This window comes from Microtus pennsylvanicus, chromosome 14 (genome assembly GCF_037038515.1).
Source record: "Microtus pennsylvanicus isolate mMicPen1 chromosome 14, mMicPen1.hap1, whole genome shotgun sequence".
NCBI classification, from domain to species: domain Eukaryota; kingdom Metazoa; phylum Chordata; class Mammalia; order Rodentia; family Cricetidae; genus Microtus; species Microtus pennsylvanicus.
In genome coordinates this window covers 36,366,892-36,380,816 of record NC_134592.1, presented here as the reverse complement: position 1 = coordinate 36,380,816, position 13,925 = coordinate 36,366,892, and the positions used below count along the sequence as shown (strand labels likewise).

At 41.7% G+C, this 13,925-nt stretch overlaps 2 protein-coding genes across 8 annotated transcripts in view; one reads left to right on the top strand and one right to left on the bottom strand.

Annotated features, from left to right (window-relative positions):
- Positions 1-3,945, bottom strand: part of Zfyve26 (zinc finger FYVE-type containing 26) — a 62,320-nt gene extending 58,375 nt beyond the window's left edge. For all 3 annotated transcript variants that reach the window (XM_075947241.1, XM_075947242.1, XM_075947243.1), the window contains exons 1-3: positions 3,875-3,945; positions 3,120-3,396; positions 1,323-1,401 (exon numbers count right to left, since the gene is read on the bottom strand). In XM_075947241.1, the coding sequence (XP_075803356.1) occupies positions 1,323-1,401; positions 3,120-3,313 (273 nt within the window). In that variant the 5' untranslated portion in view covers positions 3,314-3,396; positions 3,875-3,945. The remainder of the gene's footprint in view (positions 1-1,322; positions 1,402-3,119; positions 3,397-3,874) is intronic.
- A 632-nt stretch (positions 3,946-4,577) lies between these two features.
- The window catches only part of Rad51b (RAD51 paralog B), a 500,962-nt gene continuing 491,614 nt past the window's right edge, over positions 4,578-13,925 (top strand). For 2 of the 5 annotated variants that reach the window (XM_075948147.1, XM_075948148.1), the window contains exons 1-5: positions 4,909-4,931; positions 6,114-6,213; positions 7,982-8,087; positions 10,170-10,283; positions 12,759-12,875. In XM_075948147.1, coding sequence (XP_075804262.1) covers positions 8,004-8,087; positions 10,170-10,283; positions 12,759-12,875 — 315 coding nt within the window. In that variant the 5' untranslated portion in view covers positions 4,909-4,931; positions 6,114-6,213; positions 7,982-8,003. The other 3 variants (XM_075948146.1, XM_075948144.1, XM_075948145.1) reach the window with 3 other exon arrangements.

Genomic DNA, 13,925 nt, shown 5'->3' with positions numbered 1-13,925 from the left:
CGGAGCTTTAAGGAGTGCATGAAGTTTGGAATTGGCCAAAACAAGAGCAATTCCCCATCTAGGCTGAGGAGCCGAGGAAGTGAAATCCACCACCTGACGTTGTTAAGCAACCCTCCAGAGAAGAAGCAGTCAATGAGGTCACAAGTCAGCAAGCAGACCTCTTCTCCTCAAGGGGAAAGGTCAGTTAGTTCAATAGACTTGGTGTTTGTAATAGGGAGATCCTTACTCAGTAACAAAGCCCCTCTGTCCCCCTCCCTTCCGAGATGCTAGCGAATCTTCTTTCTTTCTTTTCTACTTTACCTCATTTTTGTTGTCTTTTTCTCTCTTTAGCGCTGACTCTTATTTTTCCTCGGTTTCATTATTTTACAATTTTGCTTCTTTTACTTGATCTTTCTGCTAGTCTTTCTACAAGTTCTCTTTGCTAGACAACCCTCTAAGTCTGCCTAAAAGATACATTTAAGTCTGGTGGTGCTGGCACACACCTTTGATCCCAGCACTAGGGAGACAGAGGTAGGTGGATCTTTGGGCGATCGAGGTTAGCCTGGACCACAGAGCTATACAGAAAAATCCTGTCTTGAAACACAGTAACAAAAAAAAAAAAAAGATACCTTTAGGCCAGGATTTTTTTTGGCACAGTTATGGGAAGGACAAAAATGCAAAAATTGGAACTAAACAAAAAATTAATTCTGATGAGCGAAAGCAATAAATGTAAGAAAAAATGATGGATATTTTAAAAGTGAATTTTTTTACTTCGAAGCTCACGTAGGCTAATATAATGTTGATGTGGAAAATGAACGAGGATTGAGGTGGTCAGATCTCTGGCTTTGCTGGAGTCATTTCTCTTGAGTCAAAGATTCTGTGTGGTGTGTGTGCTTTGTGTGTGTGTGTGTGTGTGTGTGTGTGTGTGTGTGTGTGTGTGTGTGCGCACGCGTGCATGTGAGACAGAGTCTCATTATGTTGCCTAGGCCAGCACTGAACTCCTGGACTCAAACAATCTTAATGTGTCAGCTTCTTGAGTAGCTGGGATTACAGCCTTTACCACCACACCCCACCCGTCTTGGCTTAGTCACTGAACTCTACAAAGTTCTCTTCAAGAGCAAGACTTCTAGAGATATTTAACAAACTAGTATCACTCCTAATGATATTATATGTTAAGGTACCAGGGTAAATTAACAAGCAAATCATTTCCACAGTCAACCCTGAGAAAGACTACAACCAACCACAAAAAAAGGGAAGTAGCTGACGGGTGGAAAATCTCCTAACTTCTAAGTTCTTCTCAGTCCTGGTCTCAGGGAAAATAAATTAAATGTAAGCCCACGTACTTTTTCTTGGGTCACCCATTTTTCCAGTATGAGAAGCCAGAGCCAGGCTAATCTTTGAGGGGTGAGATCTGGCCCGCATCTGAAAAAGAAAAGAAAGATTTAGCAAAACAGGAGTTTCAACTGACCCTTTCTCTTTTGTGATTCGAGCTTTATATATCAGATTTCAGTTCAGTTCATTTTAAATCTGAACAAGCAAGTCCTAATGAGAAATTCTCAATTGCGAGTAACAGTTGAACCAAATAGAACCACATAACTTTCAGCTTCCACTGACGCCTGTACTACCTTATCTAATTTTTTTTTTTTCGAGACAGGGTTTCTCTGTAGTTTTTGGTGCCTGTCCTGGAACTAGCTCTTGTGACCAGGCTGGCCTCGAACTCACAGAGATCCGCCTGCCTCTGCCTCCCGAGTGCTCGGATTAAAGGCGTGCACCACCACCGCCCGGCTACCTTATCTAATTGTATTGTATCTTTCCAGCTGCAGTACCGCTAGGCTTGAACTCCTGGGCTCCAGAGTGTCTGGAGCTACAGAAACAGCCTCACCATACCTGGCTTAATTTTATTTTTAGAAATACTCCCAGAGAAAGTCATCATTCATTTGAAATATATGTGTATATGTCTATGTATATGTATGTATACAGACAAACACACATACATAGACACACACTCTGTCACTCACTGTTTTGAGACAGGGTTTCATACTGTACCATTTAGGCTGATTTTGAACTTATAGCAATCCTCCTGCCTCAGTTGAGACACATGTGTTAAACTATCATACCCAGCCCCTAAGTGTACGTTTGAATACCAAAAGTGAATCAAAGACAAAAGAATAAAGGGAATACATAGAAATTCATTTTTAACTATATAGTTATAGGAGTTCATAAGCCTTACTTTGTAGTCAGTAGATTGGGCAGTACCAACCCAAAACCCAAATTTAAGGGGGGAAAAACACCATAAAAGTGATTTGTTTCTCTGGTCTTTATGTGCTAATCCAATAAATCCACAGGCTTACAACAGAACAGTTAGAGATAGAACAAAATAGTACATGACACTAGTTCATAGCCCTGCTAGGAACTTGGATCTAGGATGAAGAACCTCAGTGACCAAGAGGCAAGAAGGGGTCACAGTGTAAATATACTGTATAATAGGAAGAACGAGAGAATTCATGTGCAGTGAAGCAGGACATCTTTATCTTTATTACAGTGGGGTGAAGTCAACCCTCACATGGGTAAAACCTCATAGAATTACAAGTAAAAAGCAAATATAGAGTTAAAAATGGTGAAAATCAAGTAAGATCTTTACTGTAGCTCCTGCACTAAGGTCAGTTTCCTGGTTTTGATGTCACAACCGGGGAGCTGGTAAAAGGGGTACCCTGGACTCTATTATTTTTCAACTTTTTGTGGATCTACGATTATTTCAAAATGCGAAGTTTTAAGTTAACGCACAATCAGTCCTTTGTTAAAGCAACAGCACCACTAATCTCACGAACAAGAGGAGAGGGTAGGTTGGTCTTTTGGTGACAAGATGCAGTTACACCATCTTTTATCGATAATAAACAAGGAACGATTTCAGGAACCTTTTGGTAGCCAGGCTTAAACTCAGCTCCAGAGGGTAATCCAAGGCCAGTGGAGTATATTAAATGTAAAATACATTAAACAGATAAAGCATCAGAATATTGAAATGTGCTCTATTTCTGCTAACTTTAAAGAAAGTAGTTGATTGGGGGCATTAAGACCAGAGTCCAAATATTAAACCACGTGTCTTCCTCTCTGAGATCCTGGAAAAGAGTAAGATCGCTTACCTTAGCAGAACGGGACACTGCACCAGCGCCTGCAGGATGTCTTCTACCTTTTTGGGGATATCCCCTTGTCCCTTGTGTAGCTGAGGTACACATGCTTGTGCCAACTCCCAGTCGCCCCTCCGCAGGCACTCACAGAAAAATTCAAAAAGTTGCTCCTCGGTAGCGGTTTCCTCTTTTCCAAACGGGTAACTCATTTTCCCAGCACAGAGTGCAGGGAGATAGAAAGAGAGGTGTTACGCCGAATACATTCTCAATTTTCTCATTCGAGGAGTACCTCCTAGAAACAAAAGACCAGATGAGAAGAAACGAAACTGTTTAGATAAACCACCAGCTATCAGCCCGAAAAGAAAAGGCAGAACTTACTTTTCTAATTATTGTTTTGGGTTTAATTTGACCTGTTACTATCTCCTTTCGAGAACCGCCTCTTTCTCTAAGGGGTGGATCCCATCTCCTAACGCAGATCCCATATGTAATAATCTTAATATTTGTGTTAGCCTGGGGCGCAGACACATAAATTTACTTCCGCATTCGCTCCTGAACATTTTGCTAATAGGATTACAAATCTCGAGGTGGTGTCTCGGTTAGGATGGCACTAAACTCCTTTGGTTTTAGCCTTCTGTTAAGGCAGAGGATTTGAAGATCAGGAGATCAATCTGGGACTGAACGGGAGAGCCGGAAGGCTGGGGGACAGGGATGCTCCCCCTAGCGGGGTCGGAGACAGCACCCTTGCCGTCTCCCCTGCGCTTTACACTCACCTGCTCCGGGAGTCAAATGCATTTTAGCTTCCAGGGCAGCCATGTTTGAGTCCAGTCAGGTGACAGATCCCATTGCGAAGAGTGGTGGAAAGGGGTTGGGATGACGAATGAGAACGCCACTCTTATTGGCTTAGAAGAAGGAAGATGCAAATCAAGTACCAGATTTATTTGAGTCATGTGACACCTGATCGCTAGGGTGAAGCTACGGAAGAGTTAAAAATCACGAGTTACTGGGCTGGAGGACCCTCCGCAATTATGGTTGCTCTTCTTTACAGTTATGCTTTTCGGGGGAGTTGACGTCAGAAAAAGCTTTCACAGCTCCACTCCCGCCACTGTCTCAGTGCCAACCAGTGACAGATGCTGGGGATGTCCACAGGAGTCCTGGGTCCTCCTGCATCATTATTCTACTTGGAATATATATCCATTCATATATATATATATATATATATATAACAATACATAACTATATGTAAATCCGAGGACCGAGGTCGACACAGAGGAGTTGCGCAACCGAAAGCAAGGAGTGAGCAAATTTTGCACAAATTCAGTAATCAAGCCAGTTCTTAATTTTATTTTTCTTACCGCAGCTGCTTTATAATTAAACCTACTCGATTTCCTTTATTTCATTTTCAACTACACTCTTGTTTTTTTCAACACATATTTTAGTTTGAGAACCTTTAGTTAGCTTCATTTTCACAATTCAAGTTTGGTGGAAGTGCAAAGGAAAACAAACACTAAGCTCTCTTTCCAAAACTGGAATAGGCAGATAGCCCATACTTTCTCTAACTCCTCAACCCCCAAAAGACGCTTCTCTGGCCCAGGAAGTAACTTAAAAATGCGTTTCACTAGGGAAAAGAATTTCCAGGCAAGGTTTTTCTTGCTTCACACTCGCTTTGACAGGTTCTTCCCCTCGAGTTTGGCGCTCAGCTACGAGTTTGAACTACAATTCCCAGAATGCAGCGGGACCAACCCGAACTTTTGCCTGCTTCTGATTGGGTGAGTTTCCAGAGTACCGACCAACCAGCTCTCCAGTTGTTGCAGTGGGCGCTTTTCGCGGGTAATTGTGTGAGGGTGGGGGAAAGTTTGAAAGTTCGATGCTGCTGACCTGGTACTGGAGTTTTCTGAGGGGGGGCTGTTGTGGGCAAGTGGGTGTGCTTATCTCTTACTTTCTCTCCGGGCCTGTGGATGTTGATACCGGGGTGGCGGAGAGTCCTGGGTGGGGCTAGTCCGTGGAACCCCAACTTGGGTCCAGGGGCTTCAAGACTTTCTTTGGGGTGGGTGATGCTTGGAAGCTGCCCTGCTTTATTAGGGCGTTCTGCAGGAGGTTTTCTACTTCTTGATGCCTCTCCCTCCTCTTCGGAGCAGTTAGGGCTCTGGGCAAGTTTAGGGACTGTCACACGTATGTTGAAGAGCGAGGAATCTGGAGTCTGAGCTCTGGATTAGAACTCGTGCTCCATCCTTGGCTAGTTTGCGCGTTTCTCAGCTTAGTTCCTCAGAGTAGACTTATGTGTAAGATGAAGTAAAAACACCCGAAGCATTTAAAATTAGTGTCTGTCGCGTATTAAGGGCCCAATAAATAAATTAATCCCCCAAGCCCCCCAAAACAGCTGCTTTTGTTACTTCAGTGTTTTTATTGAGCCGAGTCTGTGTTGCCATCTCCTCTGTCTCACATACATACATACATACATACAGACAGACAGACAGACAGACAGACAGACAGACAGACAGACACACGCGCGCGCAGAAAGAAAGAAAGACATAAGCTATAAAATCGTATAGATAAGATTAAGGAAGATATATGTGCTAAGCGTGGTAGTAGTCGTGGAAAGGAAGAGACTGATTATCGAAGGCTTTGCGTGTGGAAATGGAAGATATGTGCTTGAGGAACCTAACATAACCCAACTTAACCTAACCTTGTGGACGGTCACGCTGGAAGAATCCCACGTTTGTCGGTGATGCTTGCCTACGTTGAGCATTCATGCAGCAGCTCTCGAGTAGAAACTGGAATTGCCCTTATTTTACACACGAGGAAGACAGTGCTCTGCGAAATCTGATATTTGAGGGAGAGCTAAATGAGGACCCCCCCCCTTTTCAAGTTGGTTTCTTTTTAAAATGTGATTCTAAAAGTTTGGAAGTGGTCATATGGTCTGATAGTCCCACAGAACATTTTAAGCAATGAAACCGACTTAAGGAAGCTACTTGTAGTAGGATTGTGACGTTCATCCTTTTTTTTTTTTAGGCCATTTTGAGACTTCTCCCCGTCTGTTTCTTCAGCAGCTACAGCTATACTTGTTGCATAGTTGTAGTTATTTGAGTGTATATCTCGCCATCTTTCAGTTGTAAGTATGAACAACAGAGGAAATGAGTTTTACATCCTTGAGCCCAGCAGAGTGAAAGAAACAAACAAATGGAGAATATTATAATTAGAGAATTTATATTATATTTGGTCGAGTAGAGAATAACTCGAAGTCATAAGCAGTAGTGTGGGCAAGTGATGGGAGTGGTACTATTAAATAGAATGGTTATTGCAAGGTCTTTGTAATTTTGGGTTATATGGTTTTTGTTTTTGCTGTTTGATGGCTTGTCCTTACTCACTAAGTGATGTTATTGCCTAGCACTACCTTATCTGAAATGCAGTAGGTAACAGAATAGCAGGCAAGTGTTCTCTTTTCTCCTAAAGAAACAAATCAGCCCTAACAAATTCCCCTTGAGAGAAATAAAGAATGTGTTTTGTTTTTGTGGGGAGAGAGGAAAGTAGGAGATGGGGATGGAGGGAGAGAAAGAGCAGGGGGCTTCGTGTAATTCAGATAATTTAAGTGTTAAACAGAATTGGACTAAGTGGTGTGGTAGCAGATACCTTAATTCTTGTTTATAGATTTGTTCTTTGCTGTATAGTTTGATTGTTATTGCTTCATTCCATGGAATAATGAGTTCCTATTCTTTTATTTCTGGAAGATACTTTGCCATATCAGTGAGATGCATAGCCATTTCTTTGCATGAATTATGACAGAGATTACAACAGTTCTAATTGCCCAAAGACTAATATTGCATGAGTCTCATTTAGCAAGGTACAAGAAGAACAGAATTTAATTTTATATGGGACAGTAAGCAGCTAATACAATAATGAATATGTTTATTGCTAACACTTATACTAGTAAAGTCTCATTTGACTGAGATTTGTTCTGACTCTTAGAAAACGCAAGGGTTAAATAAGATTTGTGTTCTCCTAAAATGGCTCTGGTTCAGAGGATTGGTCTCAGTGTCAAACTGCCTGGATGGAATTCTAAATCTACTGTTTATTTTTTTTTTTCTGATAACAGCGGGATATGTGACATTTGCAGAGTAGCTTTCTCATAAGTTAAAAAATAACTTTCATTATAATCTGTTGAGAATATTAAATATAAAGTTGGGAGCATGGCTGGTGTATAGTAGATGTGTAGTTATTGTTACAGTTGAGTGTAGAGTTGCTATTTGGAAATGCATCTTGAAGATTATATAACCAAATACAATTTGTAAATAATGCTCAATGTCTTAATATTGTTGTAAGTGATGGCTAGTCTTGGTAGTCAGCTTGACTCCTGAGAAGAGGGAGCCTCACTTGAGGCGTTGCCTCCATCAGATGGGGCCTGTGGGCATTATCTGTGGGAACATTTTCTTTATTGTTAATTGATGGAGGGGGCTCAGAAGTAGGGTACTTGTGAGTGGTTCTACTCCTGACCTAGGATGCCTGGTGAGTGAGCAGGGGAAGCAAGCCAGGAAGCAGCATTGCTCTGTGGTCTCCGCTTCTGTTTCTGCTTCAGGCTCTTGCCTGGAGTTCCTGCCTTGGCTTCCCTTGACAATAGAATGTAATTTGTAAGCCAAATAAACCCTTTCTTCCCAAGTTGCTTTTGGTCAGCATTTTATCCCAGCAACGAAAAGCAATCTAGTCTACAATGTAAATATGAAGTACTGTTAAAGTCATGTAATATCCAAGAATTGTATGGAATCTGTTTTCTGAGGTTGCCTTCTTTCTCTGTAGACATGCTCAATAAGTAAGTGTCTCTTCTACTTTTATTAGCAATTTACTCTGTCCACTATAATTTTTATTACTTTCTGATGTTTTTCAAGATTCTTTGGGAGATCTAGAAATATGAGCAGCAAGAAACTAAGACGAGTGGGTTTCTCACAAGAGCTGTGTGACCGTTTGAGCAGACATCAGATTGTTAATTGTCAGGTAAATATTTTATGTGTTTTTAGATTCATTTTATATGCAAATTAATTTAAAGTTAACCTTTACTGTTAGACTTGGGTTATGAAGATTTAGGGTTGTAGGGGCTGGGAATGTGGTAGAGTCAGTAAAGTCCTTGCCGTGTAAATGTGAGGACCTGAGCTCGGATGCCCAACACTGTCACAACAAGCCGGGCCTGGCACATCTCAACTGGCTCTAGGGAGGCAGAGACAAGAGGATCCCTGGGGCTTGCCAGGTAGCCAAGCTAGCCACATTGTAACCTCCACATCTGTCCCAGAGGTCAGTTCTTAAAGAGAGACTAAAGGAGACGTCCAATGTTGACTTCTTGCCTCCACATGCCTAGACAAAAATAAAAGTAAAAACTTAGATGTACAGGGGCTGGAGAGATGGCTCAGTGGTTAAGAGCATTGCTTGCTCTTCCAAAGGTCCTGAGTTCAATTCCTAGCAACCACATGGTGGCTCACAACCATCTGTAATGAGGTCTGGCGCCCTCTTCTGGCCTGCAGGCATACAGACAGAACATTGTATACATAATAATTAATTAATTAATTATTTAAAAAAAAACCCCAAAACTTAGATGTACAAAAGTAAGCAAAATAATGCTGCTTCTTATAAGTGATTTAGGTTGCATTTCTAGTGGAATTTTATTTACTGAAATATGATATTTTTTTTATTTTAAGATGAGAATGATCATAGCATAAGGAAGTATGCCTGTGCCATTTATTTGGGGTTCCTGAGAAGTTTAATCCACTTACAATTTTTTTTATTATTACCTGAGAGATATGACTTAAGTGAGATTACAGTGAAGATGATTTCTCTTAGGAGAGACATTAATAATTAGGGTTATTATTATGATTTACTAATGTTGGACATTGAACCCCAGGTTTAAATGATCTGCAACTGAGTTATACTCCAGTCCAGCAGTAAATTTTTAGGATAAAAATATACAACAGAAGTTGCTTTTTTCTTCTTCTTTTCTTTTTCAGATGCTACATCTTTAAGTACAGTAATGAAGAAAGTCCCTCTTAGGAGGGCAGATTAGGGCCAGAGTTTTATTTTCGGATTTTTGTCTTTATTTTTTTTATTTTTTATTTTTTGATTTTCGAGACAGGGTTTCTCTGTAGCTTTTGATTCCTGTCCTGGAACTAGCTCTTGTAGACCAGGCTGGCCTCGAACTCACAGGGATCCGCCTGCCTCTGCCTCCCGAGTGCTGGGATTAAAGGCGTGCGCCACCACCGCCCGGCCCGGATTTTTGTCTTTAATAAACATATTTTCACAACGTATAATGTTTGTGGATTGTTTATTTCAGGGATATCTTTGTTTATTCTGTTAATACATTTAATAATCATGTTTATATTTTAAATGGTTTAAAAAGCATGAATTAAACATTTTATTCTGTATTCTGAATTAAACATTAAACATCCCCATTCTCTCAGTTGATACTTTTCTTTGAGTTAACTTTTTTTTTTTTTTTTTTGGTTTTTTGAGACAGGGTTTTTCTGTAGCTTTGGAGTCTGTCCTGGAACTAGCTCTTTGTAGACCAGGCTTGCCTTGAACTCACAGAGATCTTCCTGCCTCTGCCTCCTGAGTGTTAGGATTAAAGGCGTGTGCTACCACTGCCCAGCTTCTGAGTTAACTTTTAGCCTAGAAGACAATCACTTTTTAACCTGATTCTTTCTGGGCATATATTTGAACCCAACTCAAGCACAGTGCTGACATAAACCTGGACTGGGTGTTGCTGTTCATGATGTTGCTTGGTGTATCTTCTGAGACACGCCAGCTGGACTGTGTAATAGTGTGTAATAGTGTAATAGCTGGTCTGTGTAATAAGACTGCCTTACATCTCTGAGTTAAGGCCTAGAAGCTCAATGACAGAATCTAAAAGAGGCACGTATCTTCTTTCTGCAATAAATTTCACTTCTGTTTCGGATGAGCAGTGATATAAAGTTTCTTTATATTTGCATATCTTTTAAATTAAAAGAGCACATGATAAAAATTACTTTTTAATTCTTATGACTTTGCTATACATGTATGTTACATATTTATTTGTACCTTTTTTCTTTTTAGGACTTTTTAGATCTCTCCCCACTGGAACTTATGAAAGTGACTGGCCTGAGTTATGGAGGTGTCCATGAGCTTTTGTATATGGTCAGCAAGGCCTGTGCTCCTCAGATGCAAACAGTACGTGTAACTCAGCAACGAGGGGCATTACCCCCTCTGAGGGTCAGGGCAGCTCCCTCCTGTGCTTACCTAAAATGTGAAGGATGACTAGGGGAGACAGACAAAGACACTGGGGTTGGAGAAGGGCTGGGAAGTGTCTGGCCTTTGCTGTAGCAAATGCACAGGCTGAGAGGGGCACTTGTTCAGCGGTAGGCGGGCTGTGCCTGCGGAACCCAGTGAATTACTGCAAAGATGCAGCCAGAAAGAAGTAGGAGGCAGCATGGGGTCTTGAAGACCATGCTAAGGATTTGGGAACATTATTCCAAAAATAGTAAATCATAAAGGGGAGAGTTAGTGCATTTGAAGAAGATAGGTCTTGAATGCACATTAAAAACAAGCAAGAACTTATTCAGGGTCTACTAAAGTATCTGTTACGGTGTTGTGGATTAGTGGGTAATGGGTTATTGGTGTGGCATTGTGGCAGAGGCTAGAGTACTGATCACTTGTTTTTTTTAAGATTTATTTGTTATGTATACAGTATTCTGCCTGCACACTAGAAGAGGGCACCGGATCTCATTAGATGGTTGTGAGCAACTGCTGGGAATTGAACTCAGGACCTCTGGAAGAGCAGCCAGTGCTCTCAACCTCTGAGTCCATCTCTCCAGCCCCATAAAAATTATTTTCTTTTTCTTTTAGTACTTTAAAAAAATACCAATCCAAGCCGGGTGGTGGTGGCGCATGCCTTTAATCCCAGCACTTGGGAGGCAGAGGCAGGTGGATCTCTGTGAGTTCAAGACCAGCCTGGTCTACAAGAGCTAGTTCCAGGACAGGAACCAAAAAAAAAAAAAAAAAAAAAAAGCTACAGAGAAACCCTGTCTCGAAAATCCAAAAAAAACAAAAAACAAAAACCAATCCAAATTCCCACTTCCTACCCTCCGCCCAGTCCCCTCCCACTCCCTTCACAAACCCTTCCACCCTACAAAAAATTATTTTCATTGCTACTTCATAACTAATTTTGCTACTGTTACGAATTCTAATGTTAATATCTGTGTTTCCTGATGGTCTTAAAGGGTTTGTGACCCACAGGTTGAGAACCTCTGTTCTAAGCCATCCTTAGTATCTCCTCAAAATGATAATTTGTGGGGTTGGAGAAATGACTCAGCAACTAAGGACACTGTCTGCTCTTCCAGAGGACCCATGTTTCATTCCTGGTACCCACATAGCAACTCACACTAAAACTCCAGTTCCAGGGGATCCAGTACCTTCTTCTGGTCTCTTCAGTCACTAGGCATTCATGTGGTTGACAGATACACATGCAGGCAAAACACCCATATACGCAAAATAAAAATAAAACAAAATATGATAGTTTGTTATATTTACCACAAGTGGGTGGATTGAAAGAAGAGAAAGTTGTCTCAGTCTGGCTCAGGCACAGCTGCACCCTCTCTGGAGTGTCAGAGGAGAATCCCTTTCTCGCCTCTTCAGTTGCTGAAGAATGTTGGCATTCCTTGACTTGTGGCCACTCTCCCTCTGTTCCATCTTCACGTCATTGTCTTCTATTGAAGTTGCCTTTTCCTGTGTCTTAGAAGAGTACTTTTGTTGGCATTTGTGGTCCACACACATAATCCAGATTGTCTCCTCATCACAAGGTCTTTAAGTTATTCACATCTGCAGAGACCCTTTCTCCAAATATAGTCACATTCACAGGCAAACTCCAAAGGATTTGGTGTGGATATCTTTTAGGGGCCATTTCTCACCCATCTCTCCAGCCTCCTTCAAGCTGTACTTCACAAACAACCTGAGTTTGAGATGATCCCATGGCAAGTTGCCTGCCCCAGAGCTCCTGGTGGGAAGCTCCTGCTTGCTTCCCCTGCTTGCTTCTCCTGCATGCTTCTCCTGCATGCTTCTCCTGCATGCTTCTCCTGCATGCTTCTCCTGCATGCTTTTCCAGCATGCTTCCCCTGCTTGCTTCTCCTGCATGCTTCTCCTGCCTTGTCACAAGCTGCCCTGCTGCCACAGTCTGTCTTCCAGCCATCCTAAGTGAATCTGTTTAATTATTATGGTTTGCAGTTTCCATTAGCTTCTGCTTCTTTCCCACTTCTTGGTCTTTCTGTGTGCATTCTTGCCTCTTTGGCAGGAATGTTCACATTCCTTTTCTCACCTAACAGGGGATTCAGAGTCTTGCACAGATCCCCAGCTCTTCAGTGAAGCCCTCTAGACCACCATGTCTAGGTTAGGTATAACTAGTTTGTAAGTCTAATATGTTTGTAAGTTAACAATGTTGTCACCTGGTGTTTGAATCCCATAGTCCTTGTTTTGCAATAAGCCTGTGAGTATGGTAGCTGTTTGTTATAGTCCATCCTTATAATTTCACATGGTCATTGGCACTGGGTAAATATTCACTAGTCAAATGAATAATAGAGGAAGAAAAGCTGAATTATGGTTACAGAGTTGGTTTGTAATAGCTGAAAGGAACTTAATGATTTTCTTTTGTAGGCTTATGAGATAAAGATGCGGAGGTCTGCTGGTCCCTCCCCAGCGTTCCTATCTACTACCCTTTCTGCTTTGGATGAAGCCCTGCATGGTGGTGTGGCTTGTGGATCTCTCACAGAGGTAACGGAACCCATACCTTCTTCAATAAGTGTCAGCACCAGGAGGAATGTTTAGTTAAAAAAAACAAACATAAATTACCCCATGCAAACGAATGTGAATTAAGTCCTAAGTACTTTGCTGGTGTAGTGTTCTAGGCAGTATCAGTATAGTTGTTTTCTAAGCAGAGGCATTAAACAAATCGTTGCTGACGAACTAGATGTGTCCCGGTTTTGGTTTCTTTGAATTGCTGTAGAAAGTGATGAGTACTGGGGTCTGAGGAGGCGGCTGGGTGGGCAGAGTCCTTGTCTGGATCAACAGCACCCGTGTAAGAGCCAGGTAGTGGTGTATGTCTGTGACGCCAGTGCAGTGGAGAGGAACCGAGTCTGTCTCAGAGCACAGGATGGAGAGGAATAGAGGAAGACGTCAAGTGTTGATCACATGCTCACACTCCTGCACATGCACACGCACGTGTGAAAACACATGCACGCATGCAACCACAATATTGTGAAGTAGTATTAGGAAACAATTTGAAGGAATTTAAAAAAGGATTACTATAGCCTGGCGGTGGTGGCGCACGCCTTTAATCCCAGCACTTGGGAGGCAGAGGCAGGCGGATCTCTGTGAGTTTGAGACCGGCCTGGTCTACAAGAGCTAGTTCCAGGACAGGCTCCAAAACCACAGAGAAACCCTGTCTCAAAAAAGCAAAAAAAAAAAGGATTACTACTTAGCAGATTTATAGTACGAGCCAATTTTGATAATATTTTAGCAAATGATATATTAAACTATAGTGAGCTATTTTTGTTTCCTGCTATTGATAGCTTTTGATTCTAGGAAGCAATAACTTAATGTATTATTTTATGTTGCATAATGAATTATGTTCAAGTTAAGTGGCATGAAGTAACCATTAACAGTGCCTTTGGAACCGGGTGGTGGTGGCGCACGCCTTTAATCCCAGCACTCGGGAGGCAGAGGCAGGCGGATCTCTGTGAGTTCGAGGCTAGCCTGGTCTACAAGAGCTAGTTCCAGGACAGGAACCAAAAAGCAAGCTATGGAGAAACCCTGTCTCGAAAA